The 25,679-nt window shown below is 43.0% G+C and overlaps 1 protein-coding gene across 1 annotated transcript in view; it reads left to right on the top strand.

Annotated features, from left to right (window-relative positions):
* Positions 1-25,679, top strand: part of dab2ipb (DAB2 interacting protein b) — a 132,409-nt gene that overhangs the window by 84,213 nt on the left and 22,517 nt on the right. The window contains exons 4-7 of the mRNA XM_030773216.1: positions 8,406-8,559; positions 11,647-11,745; positions 14,208-14,762; positions 22,819-22,963. Of these exons, the coding sequence (XP_030629076.1) occupies positions 8,406-8,559; positions 11,647-11,745; positions 14,208-14,762; positions 22,819-22,963 (953 nt within the window). The remainder of the gene's footprint in view (positions 1-8,405; positions 8,560-11,646; positions 11,746-14,207; positions 14,763-22,818; positions 22,964-25,679) is intronic.

Consider the following 25,679-nt stretch of genomic DNA (forward strand, 5'->3'; position numbering starts at 1 on the left):
CCCTCTCTCTCTCTCTCTCCCTCTCTCTCTCTCTCTCTCTCTCTCTCTCTCTCTCTCTCTTTCTCCTTCCCTCTCTCTCTCTCTCTCTCTCTCTCTCTCTCTCCCTCTCTCTCTCTCTCCCTCCCTCTCTCTCGCTCTTTCTCTCTCTCCCTTTTATCACTCTCTCTCTTGCTCTGCCTCTCTTTAAGCGTGTCTTCTATGCATTTGAGACAAGTAAGAGCTTGTCTGGAATGTGTCTGTTTTTTGGTTTCTGTGCAATGTCGGGGGGTTTGTGTGTCTGTGTATAAGTGTGTGCGTTTTGAACAGTTCTTGGTATTGTTGCTGACATCTTTGAGGCGATTGTATGTTAGAGATGTTGGGCTGATTGGTAATGTAATGGTTGGTTTCACAGACTGCTTCTCCACACTGTTAGGGAGGCGTGGAGACACCTGAGTGGCCCTTATCTACGCCAAGTAAGGCCAGCCCTCCCTAACCTGAGACCTGACACAGCCCTCTGTGCCGCAAACAGCATTGACATATGCCTCCATGTATGTGTCTTTACGTGTGCTGTGTTGTGTTAGGTGAATGGTGTGTGTTTGGGGGTGGGGGGGTACGGTGGTGGTGGGGGGGGGGGGGGGAGGAGGCTACTTGGAGGCTACACGGCCAAACCTGAAGAATGTGGATGAAGTCAGGAATCAGAGATTTCCCTTTACCATAACCGGCAAGCCTAAACTACAGACTCCAAAAAAGAGAAAATCACTCATGAAAATGGAAATGGAGTTACCACACACTGCTACTGCCACACTACTACAACACTACTTCTACACTACTACAACATTACTGCTACACTACTAAAACACTACTAAAACACTACTACAGCACACTACTGCTACACTACTACAACACTACTGCTACACTACTACAACACTACTGCTACACTACTACAGCACACTACTGCTACACTGTTAAAACACTAGTTACACTACTACAACACTACTGTTACACTACTACAACACTACTTCTACACTGTTAAAACACTACTGTTACACTACTACAGCACACTACTGCTACACTGTTAAAACACTAGTTACACTACTACAACACTACTGTTACACTACTACAACACTACTTCTACACTACTACAACACTACTGCTACACTACTAAAACACTACTGCCCCTGCAACACACTACTGCTACACTACTACATCACTACTGCTACACTACTACAACACTACTGCTACACTACTACAACACTACTGCCCCTGCAACACACTACTGCTACACTACTAAAACATTACTGCCCTTCAACACACTACTGCTACACTACTACATCACTACTGCTACACTACTACAACACTACTGCTACACTACTACAACACTACTGTTACACTACTACAACACTACTACTACACTACTACATCACTACTGTTACACTACTAAAACATTACTGCCCCTGCAACAACACTACTGCTACACTACTACATCACTACTGCTACACTACTAAAACATTACTGCCCCTGCAACACACTACTACAACACTACTACATCACTACTGCTACACTACTACAACACTACTGCTACACTACTACAACACTACTGCTACACTACTACGGCATTACTGCTACTGCAACACACTACTGCTACACTACTACATCACTACTGCTACACTACTACAACACTACTGCTACACTACTACAACACTACTACTACACTACTACAACACTACTGCTACACTGTTAAAACATTACTGCTACTGCAACACACTACTGCTACACTACTACAACACTACTGCTACACTACTACAGCACACTACTGCCACTGCAACAACACCACTGCTACACTACTACAACATTACTGCTACTGCAACACACAACTGCTACACTACTACGTCACTACTGCTACACTACTACAACACTACTGCTACACTACTAAAACATTACTGCTACTGCAACACACTACTGCTACACTACCACAACACTACTGCTACACTACTACAACACTACTGCTACACTACTACAGTACACTACTGCTACACTACTACAGTACACTACTGCTACACTACTACAACACTACTGCTACACTACTACAACACCACTGCTACACTACTACAACATTACTGCTACACTACTACAGCACACTACTGCCACTGCAACAACACCACTGCTACACTACTACAACATTACTGCTACACTACTGCCATACTACTACAACATTACTGCTACAATACAGCTACATCTTAGGGTAACACTAGAGAGAGAGTGAGTGAGAGAGAGAGAGAGAGTGAGTGAGTGAGTGAGTGAGTGAGTGAGTGAGAGAGTGAGAGAGAGAGGGAAATGGCTGCAGTCATTTTGAGTGGTGGGTCATTCAATTTCTCTTCACTTGTGTTTTCTGTCCTGTCTAGGTCATGAGTTTGTATGTGTTGCACTGCTGGAAAAGATGTAACAAAATAATTGAATTGGTGACACGGGCTGATGGATTATTTGAATCCGTTCCATGGCTGGTTTTGGTTGGTTGCAGGCCATTTACTCAGGGTTTCATTTCTTTTATAGTAGAGATGAGATTTTTGAAACAGTGTTTGAATTAGACCCTGTGAGCAGGTTTGGTTCTGAGGACTCATATTAAGGCCCGATAGGGGCTCATTATGGTAAGAGCCTCACCAATTTACACCTAGTTATCTGTGTGTGTGTGTGTGTGTATGTGTGTGTGCGTGTGTGTTTTTTGGGGGGGATTATTAGAGTCATAATGAATGTGGCAGAGGTATAATGGATGCCGTTTTTTCTTTCTTTTTTTTTAACCAGAAAGTTGTAGTGATGATGTCACTTCCTTTGATTCACTGAGAACCAGAGAGGAAGGGAAACATCTGGCAATGCTTAGCTAATGCCCCCCCCCCCCCACACACACACTTATTCCATTTCTGTCCCTGCTTGACCCTGAGTTCATTCTTTTGGCTCTCATCTCTACCTCTCTCTCCATCAATGGCACACTGTGCCTGAACAAGCTCTGTCCTAGTACTATTGTGTGTGTGGAAATACTGTGTGTAGTTTAATAATGTGTGTGGATATATTGTATAGGGTGAGGAGCTCGGACACCCGGGAGGAGCTTGGAGTTAGGGTCATTATGTTCTTCAGTATGTATTTCATAATACTGTAGTTGGTATGCTGCCCATACACTTTCATAGCTCTGTCATGCAGCGCTCTCTTCTGTAATAAATTTTATGTGTAGGTAAGTCAGCCTGGAGGGAAGGTGACTGTACCTGTGTTTTACACTGTCACAGGCTACTAAAGTATTTATGTTGGGGTATTTATGTTAGCCACTGTTATTTTACTCAGTCTGATTTTCATTCTCACTTCGTGTTTATATGTATTTTTTGTACTGACTATGTACTGACTTTTTACTGTGTACCGACTTTATACTGTGTACTGACTTTATACTGTATACTGACTTTGTACTGTGTACTGACTTTATACTGTATACTGACTTTATACTGTATACTGACTTTATACTGTGTACTGACTTTATACTGTATACTGACTTTGTACTGTATACTGACTTTGTACTGTATACTGACTTTATACTGTATACTGACTTTGTACTGTGTACTGACTTTATACTGTATACTGACTTTGTACTGTGTACTGACTTTATACTGTATACTGACTTTTTACTGTGTACTGACTTTATACTGTGTACTGACTTTATACTGTATACTGACTTTATACTGTATACTGACTTTGTACTGTATACTGACTTTATACTGTGTACTGACTTTATACTGTATACTGACTTTGTACTGTATACTGACTTTATACTGTGTACTGACTTTGTACTGTGTACTGACTTTATACTGTATACTGACTTTGTACTGTATACTGACTTCATACTGTATACTGACTTTGTACTGTGTACTGACTTTATACTGTATACTGACTTTATACTGTATACTGACTTTGTACTGTATACTGACTTTGTACTGTGTACTGACTTTATACTGTATACTGACTTTATACTGTATACTGACTTTATACTGTATACTGACTTTGTACTGTGTACTGACTTTATACTGTATACTGACTTTATACTGTATACTGACTTTGTACTGTATACTGACTTTATACTGTGTACTGACTTTATACTGTATACTGACTTTGTACTGTATACTGACTTTATACTGTGTACTGACTTTATACTGTATACTGACTTTGTACTGTGTACTGACTTTATACTGTGTACTGACTTTATACTGTATACTGACTTTGTACTGTATACTGACTTTATACTGTATACTGACACAGCATTTGTGTGTTGGCTCCCTCTGCTACATGTCATACACTTAATCTCCATGGTCTCTGATTCATGTTGCTCTCTTGGACACTTTCACCACCTGAGTTTGTCTTTTTGCTCAGCCGAATTTCAGCTGTCCTTATCTGCATCCCCCACTGATTTTGGTATTGAGGTTCTTGAATTAGGTTTAGAATAAACTTCTCTCAAACATGTCAGTCAAGCAAAATAATCTGTCTTTTGAGAAGTGGCAGTTTAATAAATGACAATGACTTTTATAAACTCGAGAAGGTAGCAATACAGGAAACTTGTGTGAGCCTGTTTTGAATTACAGGGGCCATTGGTGGACCAGTAGCGCGGACAGCTTGATATAGGTGAACAGAACGTAATCCATAAATGATTAACCGAGTTGTGCTTGTCTTGGAGTTAGAGTTAGTGCGGTACTGTCTGTGGAGTTCAAAGGCCATCCAGCGATATGAAATATAACATTGTCCAGATGTGCAATAGCAGTCGGCGCGAAAAATAGGAGCGCTGTGTGTTTAAATCGGGCGCGTGGAGGGGGTGTGTCCGGAGATAGAGATATCCCGGGGGAAGTTGTTTTCCAGCGGCGCGTAACAGAGGCCAGACTGCGGACACAGATTCCTAAAGACTCAAAAATAGACGGTGAACAGGGACCTAATCTGGATTTGGGACAAGAGGCTTGGAATGCACTTCAAATTCGTGTCCCTTGTCGTGGGGGACTGGAGTTTGGCTCTATGGAGCGATGTTTTACCGATGTAAAGCGTAAGTGCCTTTTGGTTTTTTGCCGTTTGTATTGTTAGGTACAGTTTTGTACCTGTTTTCATCCTAAGTGATGGGTAGCTATATTGCTCCCCGACTGCCGTTAGACTCGTGATGCGCGGTATATCCCCATAGAGACTGGATGTTTACGACAGGCTTATTACGCGTTAATGGAAGGCGCATGAGAGAATTACGTGACGAACAGAGGTAGCTTGGTCGAGCTGCTGGCTCCTCTTCCTCTCGATGGGTGTGTATAATTGGAGCGAATCACTGGACGTGTTGAGACTTGAGTTTGGAAGGGGAAACATTTGTTCAGAGTCAGTTGGGATAAGATCCAGAGACAGAATAGAAAGTTGTTGGCGATATAGTTTCCTTATGCGCTGTCAGGAAAAGTGTGTTACCTTGTACTCTCGTTTCTGTCTCAATTAATTCCCTCAAACTAAAAAATACAAGACCCCAGGTGAAATAGCGGTTAGGCTGTATTTAAGAACCGCTCTTAGAGTACACAAAACCATTGTCCAGCCTGATCTGTAAACGGTTAGTAATACCGAAAGACTGGTTTACAAGAACGTGTTCCAAATGCCAGGAAGGGATTGTATTTTATGTTCGGGAGGTATCCTGCGCCACCATAATCCACTTTCCCGCTCTGTCATTGACTCACGGCGATGCATTTTTTTTAGCTCACACGTTTCCATGGTCCACCGAAATGAAACGTCATTTTCTCTGTCAACACAGTAATCTAAGGCGGAAACAGTTTGAACCGCCTTTTGATGTCTGGTGTCCATGTTCACAGACACTTTTGACTAACTGGATATGTCTTAGTGAGGAATACATCTTTACGTATGTTATTTCTTGTGTTTTTTAAATGATTTCTTGACTTAATGTTTTTTTGTGGAAACTGTCTGTCTTAGCCTTCGCGCACACACACACACACACACACACACACTCACATACACACACAAAGCTTGAAACAAACATATACATATGTAATACACATGAAAACAAAGGCTTTGTGGATGATGCAGTAGGGCAGGACATGTGGGATGTATCTTGAATGCATCAGAGAAAAGTTGTGTTGGGTTATCAGTGTGTTAGATGTCAGTCAGTGGTTTGTAAGCAGATGTGCTTTCGGGTTGTGCTTGTCCTTTTTTGGCCAACATGATACCTGTCGCCTTGTTTCCATGGAAACACCTTTCATAGTTCGTCTGTTCAAGGGTAAAGCTTGAATTCAGCTGCAGTATGTCTCTCTCTCTCTCTCTCTCTCTCTCTCACACACACACACACACACATACACACACACACACACACAGAGGGAGAAAGTTCTTTTTGCCCTGTCTGTTACAGTTTGGTTAATGAGCACAGTGATGACATCATATCCTTTAGCTGGTTTGTGAAAACACTGGGATCTCTTCCCTTAACTACAGCAACAGCTGTCCATCATTCCCACAGCATGACATCATCAGACCTCTCTAGCCTACATCACCCAGGGTGCATCACAGATATCCAGACAAACAGATGACCTAATATACAGACAGCATTACACACACCCTAGCAGTGTCTGCTTTGTGTGTGTGTTGTGTGTGTGTGTGTCTGTGCGTGTGTGTGTGAGTGAGTATGAGAGCCAAACTGGGAGTTATGGTGTTGTTATTCCAATATTCAACCAGGGTGCAACTCTTTCAAAGCTTTAGTTGGCGTGTAGAATTATGTACGGCCCTGAGACCATGGCTCCGCCTCTCTGTGATCTGATTGGAGGTTTTAGCTATCAAGTCTCTCTCTCTGTTAGCTGTTGCTGTAGTTAAGCACATCTCTCTCTCCCTTCTCTCTCTCTCTTTCTCTCTCTCTCTCCCTCTTCCTTCTCTCTCTCTCTCTCTCTCTCACTCTCTCTCTCTCTTCTTTCTCTCTCTCTCTCTCTCTCTCTCCCTCTTCCTTCTCTCTCTCTCTCACTCTCTTTCTCCCTCTCTCTCTCTCTCTCTCTCACTCTCTCTCTCTCTCTCTCACTCTCTCTCTCTTCTTTCTCTCTCTCTCTCTCTCTCCCTCTTCCTTCTCTCTCTCTCTCACTCTCTTTCTCCCTCTCTCTCCCTCTCTCTCTCTCTCCCTTCTCTCTCTCTCTCACTCTCTCTCTCTCTCTCTCTCTCTCTCCCTCTCCCTTCTCTCTCTCACTCTCGCTCTCTCTCTCTCTCTCACTCTCTCTCTTTCTCCCTCTTGGCAGTCTGATGTTGCGTCTTTATTATTTTTGCTTATATTGCTTGTGCTAACCCAAGTCTGATACCATGTGAAGTCTGCTCATCTGAGCATCTCAGATCAAATTTTTCCAGTTTGTAGAAAACTTTCAATTCCTCTTGTTATTGCAACTTCTGTGATAGACAAGAAGGACTTTTTTAGTGATAGCACTTTTTTCCAGAACATTCTGCAGTGTGGATCTCACTTGATGGGCGTTCCCTCTAGTTCTTCTGTCAGTTACAATGCAGCCAAGGACATCCAGAAATTTAATGTGAATTTCAACTCAATACTTCAACTCCCAGCAGGCCCTGCAAACACAAATCAATCCCACATCCCCCTGCACCAATCACTCTTTCGGTCTTCTGCCTGGTTTTGTATCAGCCAATCAAAGACAATCAAAGCTCCAGTGGCTGAAAGATGAACTTACCCCAGGAGTCTGTTCTGACATAATGTGTGGAGTGGCAGAAAGAGAGAGAGAGAGTGAGAGAGAGAGAGAGAGAGAGAGAGAGGGAGAGGGAGAGAGAGAGAGGGAGGGACAGAAAGAGAGAGAGAGAGAAAGAGAGAGGGGGGGAGAGAGAGAGGGAGGGAGGGAGAGAGAGAGAGAGAGAGAGACATTGAGGAGAGAGGTGTGGGACAAATGAGAGAATTTAGGGAGATGGAAACAGGGTATGAGATGAAGGAGAAAGTGTGTGTGTGTGTGTGTCACGCCTGGGCTTTCCCTGTCCTCCCCCTCTGGTCGGTTTGTGAGGTCTTTGTTACTCCCCGGGTGCTTAGTTCACATTTTTAACTGAACCATTAGTTCAGTCTGTGTTTGGTTAGTCTAGTCTTGTTCTGTTCACTATAAATACCCTTAGATTTACCTTCTGTAAGTGATTACTTGTCATTGGATACTTGTCTTGTCATTGGATACTTGTTGTACTGTTGTCATCCACACAATTCACATTTTTTGATTTGTCACAACGTCAATTTGCAACATAAATCCAGCAGCAAAATTAATTGGATAATATTTTTATACATTAGAATAATTCTTAAATTAATTCTCAATTCAACAGCGGCACCAGCATGGCTACTCCTCTACACTCAGATGAAGTCAGTACTTAAACGTGTGTGTTTGTATGACTCCTTCCTCCCTGTGTCTCTATCTAAGGGCCCATCTGATGCAGAGACTGAAAGAGTCACGGTCACACGACTCCCTGCTCAGTCCCGCTAGTGCAGTGGATGCCCTGGACCTCAGCATGGAGGAAGAGGTCCTCATTAAACCTGTACACAGCTCCATCCTCGGACAGGACTACTGCTTTGAGGTACAGCCTTACACACACACACATACACACACACACTCACACACTCTCCCAAACTCACACACACACCTACACAAGCACACACACACTCATGCTCACGTACTCTTAGGAGAAAGGATGCTGAACACTCGAATAGTAGTCATTAGACTGAACCAATGCACGCAGCCTAGGGAAATAACCTACCCAGTCAAGTTAAGCCTGCTCCCCTAACTTAACGCCACTCTACATGTTGTATATGACGTGTAAGTACTGTATGCCTGCCTGTGTGTGAGTGTTTAACTAGGGACAGGCTTGGGGCGGGGACTACACAGCCAGACCTGGGGGGATGCAGGGGGCGCCCTCAGAGTGCACTGCACTGTCCGTGCGTTGCGCTCGGCAAGCCCAAACTGTATCTATCTAGTTCAGTTATGGTGATGGCAATCCGACAGGTGTGCAAAACGCAAAAGTCTCCGATATTGCCTAGGGGGAAATAATGACAAGGAATAGGGAGAAGATGCCGGAAACCGATCTAAAGCAATATGGTGCCGCATCAGTTCGCGGCAAACACTTTAAAGAGTTGTCAAGCTCATCCCTCTCGTGAGAGATCGCCAATTCCCTTTTTAAAAATACGCAACACCCAAGTAGGCGGCACCCTCCAGCATCTCCTGTGTATAGGCGTTTTCACATATGAACTACGGACTGTGTCCGCAAAATACTGCTAATACTACTAATTCTGCTAATACTACTAATACTGCTAATTCTGCTAATACTACTAATACTGCTAATTCTGCTAATTCTGCTAATACTGCTAATACTACTAATTCTGCTAATACTACTAATACTGCTAATTCTGCTAATACTACTAATACTGCTAATTCTGCTAATACTACTAATACTGCTAATTCTGCTAATTCTGCTAATACTGCTAATACTACTAATTCTGCTAATACTACTAATACTGCTAATTCTGCTAATACTACTAATACTGCTAATTCTGCTAATACTACTAATACTGCTAATTCTGCTAATTCTGCTAATACTGCTAATACTACTAATTCTGCTAATACTACTAATACTACTAATTCTGCTAATACTGCTAATACTGCTAATTCTGCTAATACTACTAATACTGCTAATACTACTAATACTGCTTATACTACTAATACTGCTAATTCTGCTAATACTACTAATACTGCTAATACTACTAATACTACTAATACTGCTAATACTACTAATTCTGCTAATACAGCTAATACTACTAATTCTGCTAATACTGCTAATACTGCTAATTCTGCTAATACTCTAATACTACTAATACTGCTAATACTATGAATAATGCTAATATTACTAATACTGCTAATTCTGCTAATACTACTAATACTGCTAATACTACTAATACTACTAATTCTGCTAATACTACTAATACTACTAATTCTGCTAATACTACTAATACTGCTAATACTACTAATTCTGCTAATTCTGCTAATACTGCTAATTCTGCTAATACTACTAATACTGCTAATACTACTAATACTGCTAATACTACTAATTCTGCTAATACTGCTAATACTACTAATACTGCTAATTCTGCTAATACTCTAATACTACTAATACTGCTAATACTATGAATAATGCTAATATTACTAATACTGCTAATTCTGCTAATACTACTAATACTGCTAATACTACTAATACTACTAATTCTGCTAATACTACTAATACTGCTAATTCTGCTAATACTACTAATACTGCTAATACTACTAATTCTGCTAATACTGCTAATACTACTAATTCTGCTAATACTCTAATACTACTAATACTGCTAATACTATGAATAATGCTAATATTACTAATACTGCTAATTCTGCTAATACTACTAATACTGCTAATACTACTAATACTACTAATTCTGCTAATACTACTAATACTACTACTACTACTTCTGCTAATACTGCTAATACCACTAATACTGCTAATTCTGCTAATACTACTAATGCCGCTAATTCTGCTAATACTCTAATACTGCTAATACTATGAATACTGCTAATATTACTAATATTGCTAATACTACTAATACTACTAATTCTGCTAATACTACTAATACTGCTAATACTACTAATACTGCTATTACTACTAATTCTGCTAATACTACTAATACTACTAATACTGCTAATTCTGCTAATACTGCTAATTCTGCTAATACTCTAATTCTGCTAATACTACTAATACTGCTAATTCTGCTAATACTACTAATACTACTAATACTGCTAATATTACTAATACTACTAATACTACTAATACTGCTAATACTACTAATACTATGAATACTGCTAATATTACTAATACTGCTAATACTACTAATACTACTAATATTACTAATACTACTAATACTACTAATTCTACTAATACTACTAATACTACTAATACTGCTAATATTACTAATACTACTAATACTACTAATTCTGCCAATACTACTAATACTGCTAATACTATGAATACTGCTAATATTACTAATTCTGCTAATACTACGAATACTGCTAATACTATGAATACTGCTAATATTACTAATACTGCTAATACTACTAATACTGCTAATACTACGAATACTGCTAATACGCCCACCCGCTCACTGTGCATTATTCGGACAATGATCTGCTCTATTCGCACATGGACTCAATCGAACGTATAATGTACTTTGTACTAGGGAGCTGGTAGAGCAGAGTCTGTTTAAGGGCCAACCCGACTGATTTGGACATTTCGTCCAGATAAATTCAGGGTTGCAGTGCATGTCTGAAAGGGGCTTATGTCAATGCCTGTCCCTATTCTACCGCTAGCATGCTAACACAAACACACACACACACACACAGACACAGACACACACATGCACACACATGCCCACTCAGACACACACACGCACAGACACACAGATGCGCGCGCGCACACACACACACACACACACACAGTCTATTCACTATCTGTGTTTATCCTTCTGACATTGTTCAGACATTTTGTAGTATTGCAGCGTTCACTGCATTAGTGTGTGTGTATTTAGGTACATTGTGTGTGTGTTTGTACTTTATGGTATCCCTAACTCTAACCCTAACCCTAAAGGTGAGCACCTCTACAGGCAGTAAGTGCTTTTCCTGTCGCTCTGCGGCCGAGCGTGATAAATGGATGGAGAACCTCAGACGAGCTGTCCACCCGAACAAGGTAAAAGCATTTTACAGACAGACATGTTCAAGACTGACATGCTCACAGCAGGTGGCAGCCAGGGGTCATCCCCCAACACTCAAAACATATAGAGGAGTGGAGTTTTTGCCTACAGCCTCCATTAACATTAGTGTTTTGCCTTTTGGGGGGTTGAGTTAACACCAGTACATTCAAAAATGGGGTAGGGCTACAACTTTCATCACCAGCCCTGACAGGGAGAGTTGAGTTTCAGCTCTGACAGGGAGAGTTGAGTTTCAGCCCTGACAGGGAGAGTTGAGTTTCAGCTGTTAGATGGAGAGTTGAGTTTCAGCCCTGACAGGGAGAGTTGAGTTTCAGCTGTGAGATGGAGAGTTGAGTTTCAGCTGTGAGATGGAAAGTTGAGTTTCAGATGTGAGATGGAGAGTTGAGTTTCAGCTGTGAGATGGAGAGTTGAGTTTCAGCTGTGAGATGGAGAGTTGAGTTTCAGCCCTGACAGGGAGAGTTGAGTTTCAGCTGTGAGATGGAAAGTTGAGTTTCAGCTGTGAGATGGAGAGTTGAGTTTCAGCTGTGAGATGGAAAGTTGAGTTTCAGCTGTGAGATGGAGAATTGAGTTTCAGCTGTGAGATGGAGAGTTGAGTTTCAGCCCTGACAGGGAGAGTTGAGTTTCAGCTGTGAGATGGAGAGTTGAGTTTCAGCCCTGACAGGGAGAGTTGAGTTTCAGCTGTGAGATGGAGAGTTGAGTTTCAGCTGTGAGATGGAGAGTTGAATTTCAGCTGTGAGATGGAGAGTTGAATTTCAGCTGTGAGATGGAGAGCTGAGTTTCAGCTGTGAGATGGAGAGTTGAATTTCAGCCCTGACAGGGAGAGTTGAGTTTCAGCTGTGAGATGGAAAGTTGAGTTTCAGATGTGAGATGGAGAGTTGAGTTTCAGCTGTGAGATGGAGAGTTGAGTTTCAGCTGTGAGATGGAGAGTTGAGTTTCAGCCCTGACAGGGAGAGTTGAGTTTCAGCTGTGAGATGGAAAGTTGAATTTCCTTCTGTACCTGACTGGGTGCAGGAATGCAACACAGAACTTCTGCTCTTTAATTGGAGCATCACACAGACACTGGAGAGAGGGAAACATATGGCTGTTTAAATCATGCCAGGAAAATATGTTAATTTGACAGCACTCACCACCCTCTTCTTTCATTATTTAACAAATTAACTGCTAATTGGTCCCAGAAAAAGACTTCACCAACAACCTTCAAGTTATTCCTGTCATCCTGTGCGTCTCTTGTCTGTCTCTACTTTTCATCCTTCTTTCTGAAAGTTTAATTAGTTGACGGTTTTCTCAAAGTCTGGCTGGCTGAACATGGGGTTGTAGAGACTGAAGGAGACCAGCAGACATCAGTTTAATAAAGAAGTCAACAGTTTTGGCTGCAGCTGAACACAGATGAATTTATTAAGAGGAGCCTGATCCTCATAGGGGAAGTATTCATCATTATATGGGACAAGACTCTACTTGACGTCTGTGTGTGTGAGTGTGTGTGTGTGTGTGTGTGTGAATGTCTGTGTGTGTGTGTGCTTTCAAAGAATCAAGTGTGACACTTTTGAAGGTAAAAAGTGTGGAGACTTCTCAGACAACGGTTGCATTCTTTTCATCTGTTTGGTGACAGAGTTGTCATTTATACATTGTTGTGTCATTATAGTAATTATACCATGTTATTACAGTAATGTTAAAGATAGCTGCGCTGTTTAGTGATAGTATTGTTACACAGTAAGAGTAATGTAACTTAATAGTAGTGATAATAATACTAAGTAACTAATGTAAAATTACTAATGTAAAATTGTGGTAGTAATGTTATTACTTACTGATAGTAATGTTATTCAGTCATGGTAATATTTTTTCAGTGATTGTAATGTTATATTGCTATAGTGATGTTATTTGATGATAGTAGTGTTTTTACTCAGGGACAATAGTGTTACTTAGTGATAATAATAATGCTCAATGATTTTGTTACTCACCGACAGTATTGTTATCATATTGTTATCAGTAGTGTTGCAATAGCAATGTTATGCTATAGTGGTGTTATTTGGTGATAGTATTGTTACTGAGTGATTGTAATGTTCTTTTATGTTATTGAGTTATAATATGGTGAAGAGACACAAATTCACAAAGTCAACCTGCTGGCAGGACATCAGTCTGTTGAAAGATATGTAAGCAAACAGTCACTGAGGGTGACAGGTGGTTGAGACAGTGGTCATTGTTTTTATACAGCTCATCCATTTGGGCTTCATGTTTTCTGGCGTGAGGTGAGATGAAACAAAAACTGCTAATAGCTGATTGGAAATGTGAGCACTCACCAAGTCAGTGACCCATAACCCTAACCCTAACCCTAAACCCTAACCCTAACCCTAACCCTAACCCTGTTTCCACCTCCCCCTTACCTCTGTGTCCACCTCCCCCCCTACCTCTGTGTCCACCTCCCCCTTACCTCTGTTTCCAGGACAACAGTCGTAGGGTGGAGAACATGCTGAAGTTCTGGGTGATCGAGGCGAAAGATCTTCCTGCCAAAAAAAAATACTTCTGTGAGCTGTGTCTGGACGAGAGTCTTTATGCAAGGACCACCTGCAAACTGAAGACAGACAACGTCTTCTGGGGGGAGCACTTCGAGTTTAACAATCTGCCGGCTGTCAACACCATCACTGTCCACCTTTACAAAGACTCAGACAAGAAGAAGAAGAAGGACAAGAACAACTACGTAGGACTGGTCAGCATCCCGGTGGCGGGAGTGACGGGCCGCCAGTTTGTGGAGAAATGGTATGCAGTCAGCACACCCAACCCCGGTAAAGGCAAAGCAACTGGACCCATGATTCGTATCAAGGCTCGGTACCAGAGCATCAGCATCCTGCCCATGGAGCTGTATAAGGAATTTGCAGAGTACATCACTAATAACTACATGCTGCTCTGTCCCGTCCTGGAGCCTGTGATCAGCGTGAGGAACAAGGAGGAGATTGCATGTGCTCTTGTGCATATACTACAGAGTACTGGAAAGGCCAAGGTACAGACAAGACTTGTCACCAAAAACTACACACAGAAAAGGGTTATTGCTTTACATCATTATATAGGCATCTTACTTCACTCAGACTACTTAGTCAGTATTGCCAGTTGCCAATATTAGACAGCCATATTCATGTTACTCATATTCATTCCCTTAGTTCCTGTTTTTTTACTCAAAAGAACAACTGTTCCAGTTTCAGAGATAGTTGTGCTATGTTTTTCATGGAAACCTTTGGCTATACTACCAAGTGAGTTGTGTGGAAAACTAACTTTTTATAAAAATGTGATTATTAATGGCCTATCCTGTTGGGCACATGTTCTGTGGATCTCTTTTCTGTAGCCTAGAGATGTTAGCTCTCTTTTCTCTGGCCTGGAGATGTTAGCTCTCTTTTCTCTGGCCTGGAGATGTTAGCTCTCTTTACTCTGGCCTGGAGATGTTAGCTCTCTTTACTCTGGCCTGGAGATGTTAGCTCTCTTTTCTCTGGCCTGGAGATGTTAGCTCTCTTTTCTCTGGCCTGGAGATGTTAGCTCTCTTTTCTCTGGCCTGGAGATGTTAGCTCTCTTTACTCTGGCCTGGAGATGTTAGCTCTCTTTACTCTGGCCTGGAGATGTTAGCTCTCTTTTCTCTGGCCTGGAGATGTTAGCTCTCTTTACTCTGGCCTGGAGATGTTAGCTCTCTTTTCTCTGGCCTGGAGATGTTAGCTCTCTTTTCTCTGGCCTGGAGATGTTAGCTCTCTTTTCTCTGGCGTAGAGATGTTAGCTCTCTTTTCTCTGGCGTAGAGATGTTAGCTCTCTTTTCTCTGGCGTAGAGATGTTAGCTCTCTTTCTGTTTTGTTACCCCCCAGATCATTATTCCCTTTGCAGCCTCTTAAGAACACAGTCAAGGTTTCTCATGTCTGGTCTCTATTCTCTGCACTTCAGACAGTTAGCATGACATCTTCAATCTACAGGCATTCCAGACTTAAGAGATATAGTGCAGATGGTTGTTTTTGGCTCTGCATCTCTCTCTCTCTCTCTCTCTCTCTCCCTCTACACACACACACATGTATATATATATATATATATATATATAAATAGATAGATAGATAGATAGAGATATGTGTGTGTGTGTGTGTGTATATATATATATATATATATATATATATATATATGTGTGTGTGTGTGTGTGTGTATGTATGTATTCATATATGTATATAAGAGTGTGTGTGTGTTTATATTGTCCTGTTGGGGATTTTGGCCCTTTGTGTCCTCCGTACCACATTTAGCACACTCAGTTATTCAATAGTTTGACTGTCCTCAGCTGCTGGAGCTCTGATTGGCTGTGTCTGTTGACTGTTGATGACTGGTTGCTACCCTGCCAGTGTTTGTATGGCTGCCGATGATGTGTTTGTGGTTAAACTATCTGAAAGATGTAAACATGAGCTGAAATTGACCATAGATGGTCACATCTCTGGTTTAACTGCAGACAGGCCCTCAGAGTGGAGTTTAGTCAGAGCCGGAGTCCCTATGTGTCCCCTGTTCAACAGCACATTCTCAACACACTGTGACCAGCAATTCTTACCAATGTCTCTGTCTTTATAGCTGGGAAAAGGAGTGATTCGCTTTAGTAATGAGCTAAATTAGCTAGAATGAGTGTGAAAAGGCTTCTCTCAGACTGAGAAGAGTGGAAACGAGACTGGACAGTCTGAAGTCAGTGGAGTATTGTGCTCTTTCATTGGCCTCAGTGACTGTGATAGCTGCCTTGCATTCCTAATGTTGAGGACTTCAGGTCACCTTGTTGAGCAGGTCTGTGGTTCCCATCAGTAGTGACCGTGAGCAGGTCTGTGGTTCCCATCAGTAGTGACCGTGAGCAGGTCTGTGGTTCCCGTCAGTAGTGACCGTGAGCAGGTCTGTGGTTCCTATACTCCCCCTGTCTCTCTCTCCATCTCTCTGGACTCCCCTGTCTCTCTCTCCATCTCTATACTCCCCCTGTCTCTCTCTCCATCTCTATACTCCCCCTGTCTCTCTCTCCATCTCTCTGTACTCCCCTGTCTCTCTCTCTATCTCTATACCCCCCCCGTCTCTCTCTCTCTCTATCTCTCTGTACTCCCCTGTCTCTCTCTCCATCTCTATACTCCCCCTATCTCTCTCGCCATCTCTCTGGACTCCCCTGTCTCTCTCTCTATCTCTATACTCCCCCCATCTCTCTCTCTCTATCTCTCTGTACTCCCCTGTCTCTCTCTCCATCTCTATACTCCCCCTGTCTCTCTCTCCATCTCTCTGGACTCCCCTGTCTCTCTCTCCATCTCTATACTCCCCCTGTCTCTCTCTCTCTATCTCTCTGTACTCCCCTGTCTCTCTCTCCATCTCTATACTCCCCCCGTCTCTCTCTCTCCATCTCTCTGTACTCCCCTGTCTCTCTCTCTATCTCTATACTCCCCCCGTCTCTCTCTCTCTATCTCTCTGTACTCCCCTGTCTCTCTCTCCATCTCTATACTCCCCCTATCTCTCTCGCCATCTCTCTGGACTCCCCTGTCTCTCTCTCTCTCTATCTCTATGCCCCCCCATCTCTCTCTCTCTATCTCTCTGTACTCCCCTGTCTCTCTCTCCATCTCTATACCCCCCTGTCTCTCTCTCTCTATCTGTCTGTACTCCCCTGTCTCTCTCTCCATCTCTATACCCCCCTGTCTCTCTCTCTCTATCTGTCTGTACTCCCCTGTCTCTCTCTCCATCTCTATACTCCCCCTGTCTCTCTCTCTCCATCTCTCTGGACTCCCCTGTCTCTCTCTCCATCTCTATACTCCCCCTGTCTCTCTCTCCATCTCTCTGTACTCGCCTGTCTCTCTCTTTATCTCTCTACCCCCCCGTCTCTCTCTCTCTATCTGTCTGTACTCCCCTGTCTCTCTCTCCATCTCTATACTCCCCCTATCTCTCTCGCCATCTCTCTGGACTCCCCTGTCTCTCTCTCTCTCTATCTCTATACCCCCCCATCTCTCTCTCTCTATCTGTCTGTACTCCCCTGTCTCTCTCTCCATCTCTATACTCCCCCTGTCTCTCTCTCTCTATCTGTCTGTACTCCCCTGTCTCTCTCTCCATCTCTATACTCCCCCTGTCTCTCTCTGCATCTCTCTGGACTCCCCTGTCTCTCCATCTCTCTGTACTCCCCTGTCTCTCTCTCTCTCTATCTCTCTATATTCCCCCCGTCTCTCTCTCTCTATCTCTCTGTACTCCCCTGTCTCCCTCTCTATCTCTATACCCCCCGTCTCTATCTCTCTGTACTCCCCTGTCTCTCTCTATCTCTCTATATTCCCCCCGTCTCTCTCTCTCTATCTCTCTCCATCTCTCTGGACTCCCCTGTCTCTTTCTCTCTCTCTCTCTATCTCTCTATATTCCCCCCGTCTCTCTCTCTCTATCTCTCTGTACTCCCCTCTCTCTCTCTCCATCTCTATACTCCCCCTGTCTCTCTCTCCATCTCTCTGGACTCCCCTATCTCTATCTCTCTGTACCTCCCTGTCTCTCTCTCTATCTCTCTGTACCCCCCTATCTCTATCTCTCTTTACCTCCCTGTCTCTCCCTCTATCTCTCTGTACCTCCCTGTCTCTCTCTCTATCTCTCTGTACCCCCCTATCTCTATCTCTCTGTACCTCCCTGTCTCTCTCTCTATCTCTCTGTACCCCCCCTGTCTCTCTCTGTCTCCTGTTGTCACACATGCCCCCCTGTCCTTCAGTCATTAATTATGGCATTCTTGATGAGGCTTTGAGGTAAATTGGTATAAAGGCAAAGGAAATGTCCAAGTCAAGGTCGTTGTTTTTTTGTTGACGGTCAGCTGTAAAGTTTGCTGACATAGTGCAGGCATGTGTCGCATGTTTTGGACGGCGTGCAGCATGAATGAGGTCAGGGGTCAGAGATCATTTACTGTATTACGTCCACGGGGTGTTAAAGAAGTACAGCCAGTCCCTCTGAGGCGCTAAGATGTTTGCTGTTTATGATGTATCTTAAATTTTGACTTTCATGTGAGGATTGTTTAAGCTGGTCCAAAATGTTTCTCTCTCCGACCCTCTCTCGTTTTTCCCCTCTGTTTCCTCCTGCATTTCTTCAGTCCCACACACTGAGGATGGGGACGACCAGAATGAAATCAGGCCAGTGACGAGTACGAGGCTCTTGTGGTGTGGAGCTCATAAACCATCCCTGAGTTTCCTTACACAAAGCCTGCTCTGTCCACCCTGTTAGGCCCCGACACGTGGGAATCTTTCACAGGAACAGCACAGTACAGCTCCTGTGCCATTAGGACCTTTTTTAGGTCTTGTCCCATGTTGACTTGTGACTGCAATCCAGAACAACAAATGTTCCACCATCACCATTCCCACCACTCCCAGTATCACCACTACTAATAACACCATCATCTCCACCACTCCTAGTATTACCACTAATAACACCCTCATCTCCACCACTCCCAGTATCACCACTAATAACACCATCATCTCCACCACTCCTAGTATCACCACTAATAACACCCTCATCTCCACCACTCCCAGTATCACCACTAATAACACCATCATCTCCACCACTCCCAGTATCACCACTAATAACACCATCATCTCCACCACTCCTAGTATCACCACTAATAACACCATCATCTCCACCACTCCCAGTATCACCACTAATAACACCCTCATCTCCACCACTCCCAGTATAACCACTAATAACACCCTCATCTCCACCACTCCCAGTATCACCACTAATAACACCATCATCTCCACCACTCCTAGTATCACCACTAATAACACCATCATCTCCACCACTCCCAGTATCACCACTAATAACACCCTCATCTCCACCACTCCCAGTATAACCACTAATAACACCCTCATCTCCACCACTCCCAGTATCACCACTAATAACACCATCATCTCCACCACTCCCAGTATCACCACTAATAAAACCCTCATCTCCACCACTCCTAGTATCACCACTAATAACACCATCATCTCCACCACTCCCAGTATCACCACTAATAAAACCCTCATCTCCACCACTCCTAGTATCACCGCTACTAATGACACCTTTAATAACACCACTATCTCCACCACTCCCAGTATTAATACCACCACCATCTCTAACACAACTCTACCACAACCACAACCCTACCATTAACACCATCTATAACACCACTCTACCACAACTACAACCCTACCATTAACATCATCTCTAACACAACTCTACCACAACTACAACCCTACCATTAACACCATCTATAACACAACTCTACCACAACTACAACCCTACCATTAACACCATCTATAACACCACTCTACCACAACTACAACCCTACCATTAACATCATCTCTAACACAACTCTACCACAACTACAACCCTACCATTAACACCATCTCTAACACAACTCTACCACAACTACAACCCTACCATTAACACCATCTCTAACACAACTCTACCACAACTACAACCCTACCATTAACACCATCTCTAACACAACTCTACCACAACTACAACCCTACCATTAACACCATCTATAACACAACTCTACCACAACTACAACCCTACCATTAACACCATCTCTAACACAACTCTACCACAACTACAACCCTACCATTAACACCATCTATAACACAACTCTACCACAACTACAACCCCTACCATTAACATCATCTCTAACACAACTGTACATCTGTTTCTTTTCACATTAACAGCCTGAGAGACTGCACTAAAGAGCTGTTTACCCTCGACACTGGGCTCTCTGAGTCGTGAGAGCCAAAGAGGGGGACTGGATTCTGTTTCCCCTTCAGTTCTCTGGGACATTATCAGAGCTTGCAGAGACTCAAATCTTCTCTGTGGACTCCCTGAGGTAGCTTTGCACATGTGATGTTGCCTCTATGTGTGGGGACTGCCCCTCTAGAATTTCATCATAAACCATTGTAGTGCCTGCTCATCTTCATTGTGTCCCTCCAGCTCTGCAGTCAGTTTTGTGGCAGAAACAAGGGCCACCTCATTGTTTGTCAGTGTACTCGCACTTGGAAACATTAAAGTATTCAGGTACTGATTCCAAGAGCCAAGAGCGTTGGCTATGCTGTATCGGGCCAGTGTGAACACCAGTGAATAGCATCAGTCCATCTCTCATCGCCACCAAAAGCACTGCCATAGCTACAGGTACTAGTACTACCAATATAAGGGGTCAACTATGTTTATATGTATCCTGGGCTACCGATTATAAGTAGTCAAAGGGGCCAATGAACGATATTGTGGGATAGGGCTGGGCGATACAGAAATGTGAAAAAAATATCAGCAAATGTTCGATATAGTTCAATTCCATGCTGAGATGGCATGCACAGAAATGAATCACGAGCTGCCAGTTTTGTTGCAGGAATGGAGATATGCATTGCCCAAGTCAGGCTGCACGGTGAGAGGTATAAATTCAGGCCAACACTTGGTATTGTTTACAGACACAGGGGCTGACAGGCTTGTAGTTGGAGCAGAATAAGCAAAATAAGTGAAATGAGCAGCACAGAATAAAAAGCCGTGCCCATGACCAGCTCGAAGGACGAAGACATCGTCGGCAAGAAGGGTCACTCAGTAGTTTGGAGATACTGTAAATTCTCAAATAAAAACCAGGTTCTCAAATAAAAACCTTCTCAAGTAAAAAATTCCGCTTTGACGGCGGAGTGGCAGCTAATCAGACACAAGCGTAGTGTCTGAACTGAGTGCTCAGTGATGCACAAGATAAAAAAAAAAAAAAACGTCTTGTTTCTATGTTTGTCAAAGAATTCCAGGGGTGCAATACGAAGGAGTAAACTGACACTCAGTCTTATTGTGATGTCTGCTTATGAGGTATTAGGAATCCGACTGATGCACTGATTGTAAGTCGCTTTGGCTAAAAGCGTCTGCCATATGCTAAATTGTAAATTGTAATTGTAATTAATGGAAAGCATAAAACCAGACAGCACTTCAGACATGACTCTCCTATAAACAGGCTGTGTCATTATTGCAAAGTCTACCCCTCATTGGCTGGTCAGTGGTCAGTGTTACCCCTTCTGAAAGACTAAAAGTTTGTCTCCAAATGAGACTCCCCAGTGGCTTGAAATCCATATTAAACACACATACACACAGGCAGACACACACACCTCCCAGTGAAAGATATGGGATATGCTTTCAAACTCAACACCTGTGCCACAGTTTACTCTTTTCATTGCATATTTCGGACTTCATATATTTCTGACATCCTTAAACATCAGCCTACTTAGTGTATGAATGAACTGTAATGGTGAGCTGCTGTGTGTGTGTGTGTGTGTGTCTGTCTGTCTGTCTGTGTGTGTCTGTGTGTGTGTGTGTGTGTGTGTCTGTGTGTGTCTGTGTGTGTGTGCGTGTGTTTGTGTGTGTGTGTGTGTGTGTGTGCGCGTGCGTGTGTTTGTGTGTGTTTGTGTGTGTGTCTGTGTCTATGTGTCTGTCTGTGTGTGTGTGTGTGTCTGTCTGTGTGTGTGTGTGTGTGTGTGTGTGTGTGTGTGTTGTCTGTCAGATGGACTAATTTAGACTGAGGGGGTGTAAGGAGGCTGGTAGCAGTGAGATTCCCTCTTCTTTCTGTTGTACTGCAGACATCCAGTGCTCCCATGATATACTGACTAATCTCAGACAGGCCGTTTGCTCAGTCATTGATACGCCAATGAGACAATTGAAGAATCCACTAAATGCTGCAGTTACTACTGTTCTTGGTGTTGTAAGCTACAAACCTACTGACTTGGGGATGGAATTTCACTTTGTTCATGGGTGGATTTACCCAGCTACTCAGTTCCTCACGCTCGTCATGATCTGAGTCAAAGTATGCCGCTCAAACGCTTCATCTAAGAGATGTGTGAGTTATTAAAATGAGGTTGTTTGTGGCTATTATTCATCATTATGACGTCTCTCAGATCACTCATGAACAAGAAACTGTTCGCTGTTCGCATTTTATATTTCTACACAAGTAAATTAGGCACCACTGCTGGTGTTCTTAGTAAATTGGGATCATAGTCTCATTATCACACGGATAGGACTGTTCTTTAAGTGGACTTTTCCTGTTGTTGTTTCAGGACTTCCTGACCGACCTGATGATGTCAGAGGTTGATCGCTGTGGGGAGAAAGAACAGCTGATTTTCAGAGAGAACACACTGGGCACTAAGGCTATTGAGGAGTACCTGAAACTGGTTGGACAGAAATACCTACAGGACGCACTGGGTAAGAGAACTGTCGGAGTGTGTGTGGACAATGGACAACAAGCAGCTTTACAGGATGGCGGACCAGAGCAAGCCCAGGGCGTCAGTGGCAGGGAAAAACTCCCTTAGACTGAGAGAGAGGAAGAATTATCTGCAAAGACACATGCCACTTCAAATCTCACAATTCTCATATCTTCTCCTATTGTGATAGATTGTGTGTGTATCTTTGTCAGGATTGGGTGTGTGTTTGTGTGTGTGTGTGTGTGTGTGTGTTTGTGTGAATATATGAGAAACATAATATTTCTCTTTGGTTTTATGTTGAGAATACATATGCCCTTGATGAATAATGCATTACTGTTTTTCTGACTTTGATGTGGCTAGAACAAAAAACTGAACCACTCACTGCTGAACATTCACTGGAATCGGTGTCTATGCAACACACTACACTACTGCAGTCTAAACCACACTACACTACTGCAGTCTAAACCACACTACACTACTGCAGTCTAAACCACACTACACTACTGCAGTCTAAACCACACTACACTACTGCAGTCTAAACCACACTACACTACTGCAGTCTAAACCACACTACTGCAGTCTAAACCACACTACTACAGTCTAAACCACACTACACTACTGCAGTCTAAACCACACTACACTACTGCAGTCTAAACCACGCTACACTACTGCAGTCTAAACCACACTACACTACTGCAGTCTAAACCACACTACTGCAGTCTAAACCACACTACTGCAGTCTAAACCACACTACACTACTGCAGTCTAAACCACACTACACTACTGCAGTCTAAACCACACTACACTACTGCAGTCTAAACCACACTACACTACTGCAGTCTAAACCACACTACTGCAGTCTAAACCACACTACACTACTGCAGTCTAAACCACACTACACTACTGCAGTCTAAACCACACTACACTACTGCAGTCTAAACCACACTACACTACTGCAGTCTAAACCACACTACTGCAGTCTAAACCACACTACACTACTGCAGTCTAAACCACACTACACTACTGCAGTCTAAACCACACTACACTACTGCAGTCTAAACCACACTACACTACTGCAGTCTAAACCACACTACTGCAGTCTAAACCACACTACACTACTGCAGTCTAAACCACACTACTGCAGTCTAAACCACACTACACTACTGCAGTCTAAACCACACTACACTACTGCAGTCTAAACCACACTACTGCAGTCTAAACCACACTACACTACTGCAGTCTAAACCACACTACTGCAGTCTAAACCACACTACTGCAGTCTAAACCACACTACTGCAGTCTAAACCACACTACACTACTGCAGTCTAAACCACACTACTGCAGTCTAAACCACACTACTGCAGTCTAAACCACACTACACTACTGCAGTCTAAACCACACTACTGCAGTCTAAACCACACTACACTACTGCAGTCTAAACCACACTACTGCAGTCTAAACCACACTACACTACTGCAGTCTAAACCACGCTACACTACTGCAGTCTAAACCACACTACTGCAGTCTAAACCACACTACTGCAGTCTAAACCACACTACTGCAGTCTAAACCACACTACACTACTGCAGTCTAAACCACACTACACTACTGCAGTCTAAACCACACTACTGCAGTCTAAACCACACTACACTACTGCAGTCTAAACCACACTACTGCAGTCTAAACCACACTACACTACTGCAGTCTAAACCACACTACTGCAGTCTAAACCACACTACTGCAGTCTAAACCACACTACACTACTGCAGTCTAAACCACACTACTGCAGTCTAAACCACACTACTGCAGTCTAAACCACACTACACTACTGCAGTCTAAACCACACTACTGCAGTCTAAACCACACTACACTACTGCAGTCTAAACCACACTACACTACTGCAGTCTAAACCACACTACTGCAGTCTAAACCACACTACACTACTGCAGTCTAAACCACACTACTGCAGTCTAAACCACACTACTGCAGTCTAAACCACACTACACTACTGCAGTCTAAACCACACTACTGCAGTCTAAACCACACTACACTACTGCAGTCTAAACCACACTACACTACTGCAGTCTAAACCACACTACTGCAGTCTAAACCACACTACACTACTGCAGTCTAAACCACACTACTGCAGTCTAAACCACACTACTGCAGTCTAAACCACACTACACTACTGCAGTCTAAACCACACTACTGCAGTCTAAACCACACTACTGCAGTCTAAACCACACTACACTACTGCAGTCTAAACCACACTACTGCAGTCTAAACCACACCACACTACTGCAGTCTAAACCACACCACACTACTGCAGTCTAAACCACACTACACTACTGCAGTATAAACCACACTACTGCAGTCTAAACCACACTACACTACTGCAGTCTAAACCACACTACACTACTGCAGTCTAAACCACACTACTGCAGTCTAAACCACACTACACTACTGCAGTCTAAACCACACTACACTACTGCAGTCTAAACCACACTACACTGCTGCAGTCTAAACCACACTACTGCAGTCTAAACCACACTACTGCAGTCTAAACCACACTACACTACTGCAGTCTAAACCACACTACTGCAGTCTAAACCACACTACTGCAGTCTAAACCACACTACACTACTGCAGTCTAAACCACACTACTGCAGTCTAAACCACACTACTGCAGTCTAAACCACACTACACTACTGCAGTCT

This window comes from Chanos chanos, chromosome 1, assembly GCF_902362185.1.
Source record: "Chanos chanos chromosome 1, fChaCha1.1, whole genome shotgun sequence".
Taxonomy (NCBI): domain Eukaryota; kingdom Metazoa; phylum Chordata; class Actinopteri; order Gonorynchiformes; family Chanidae; genus Chanos; species Chanos chanos.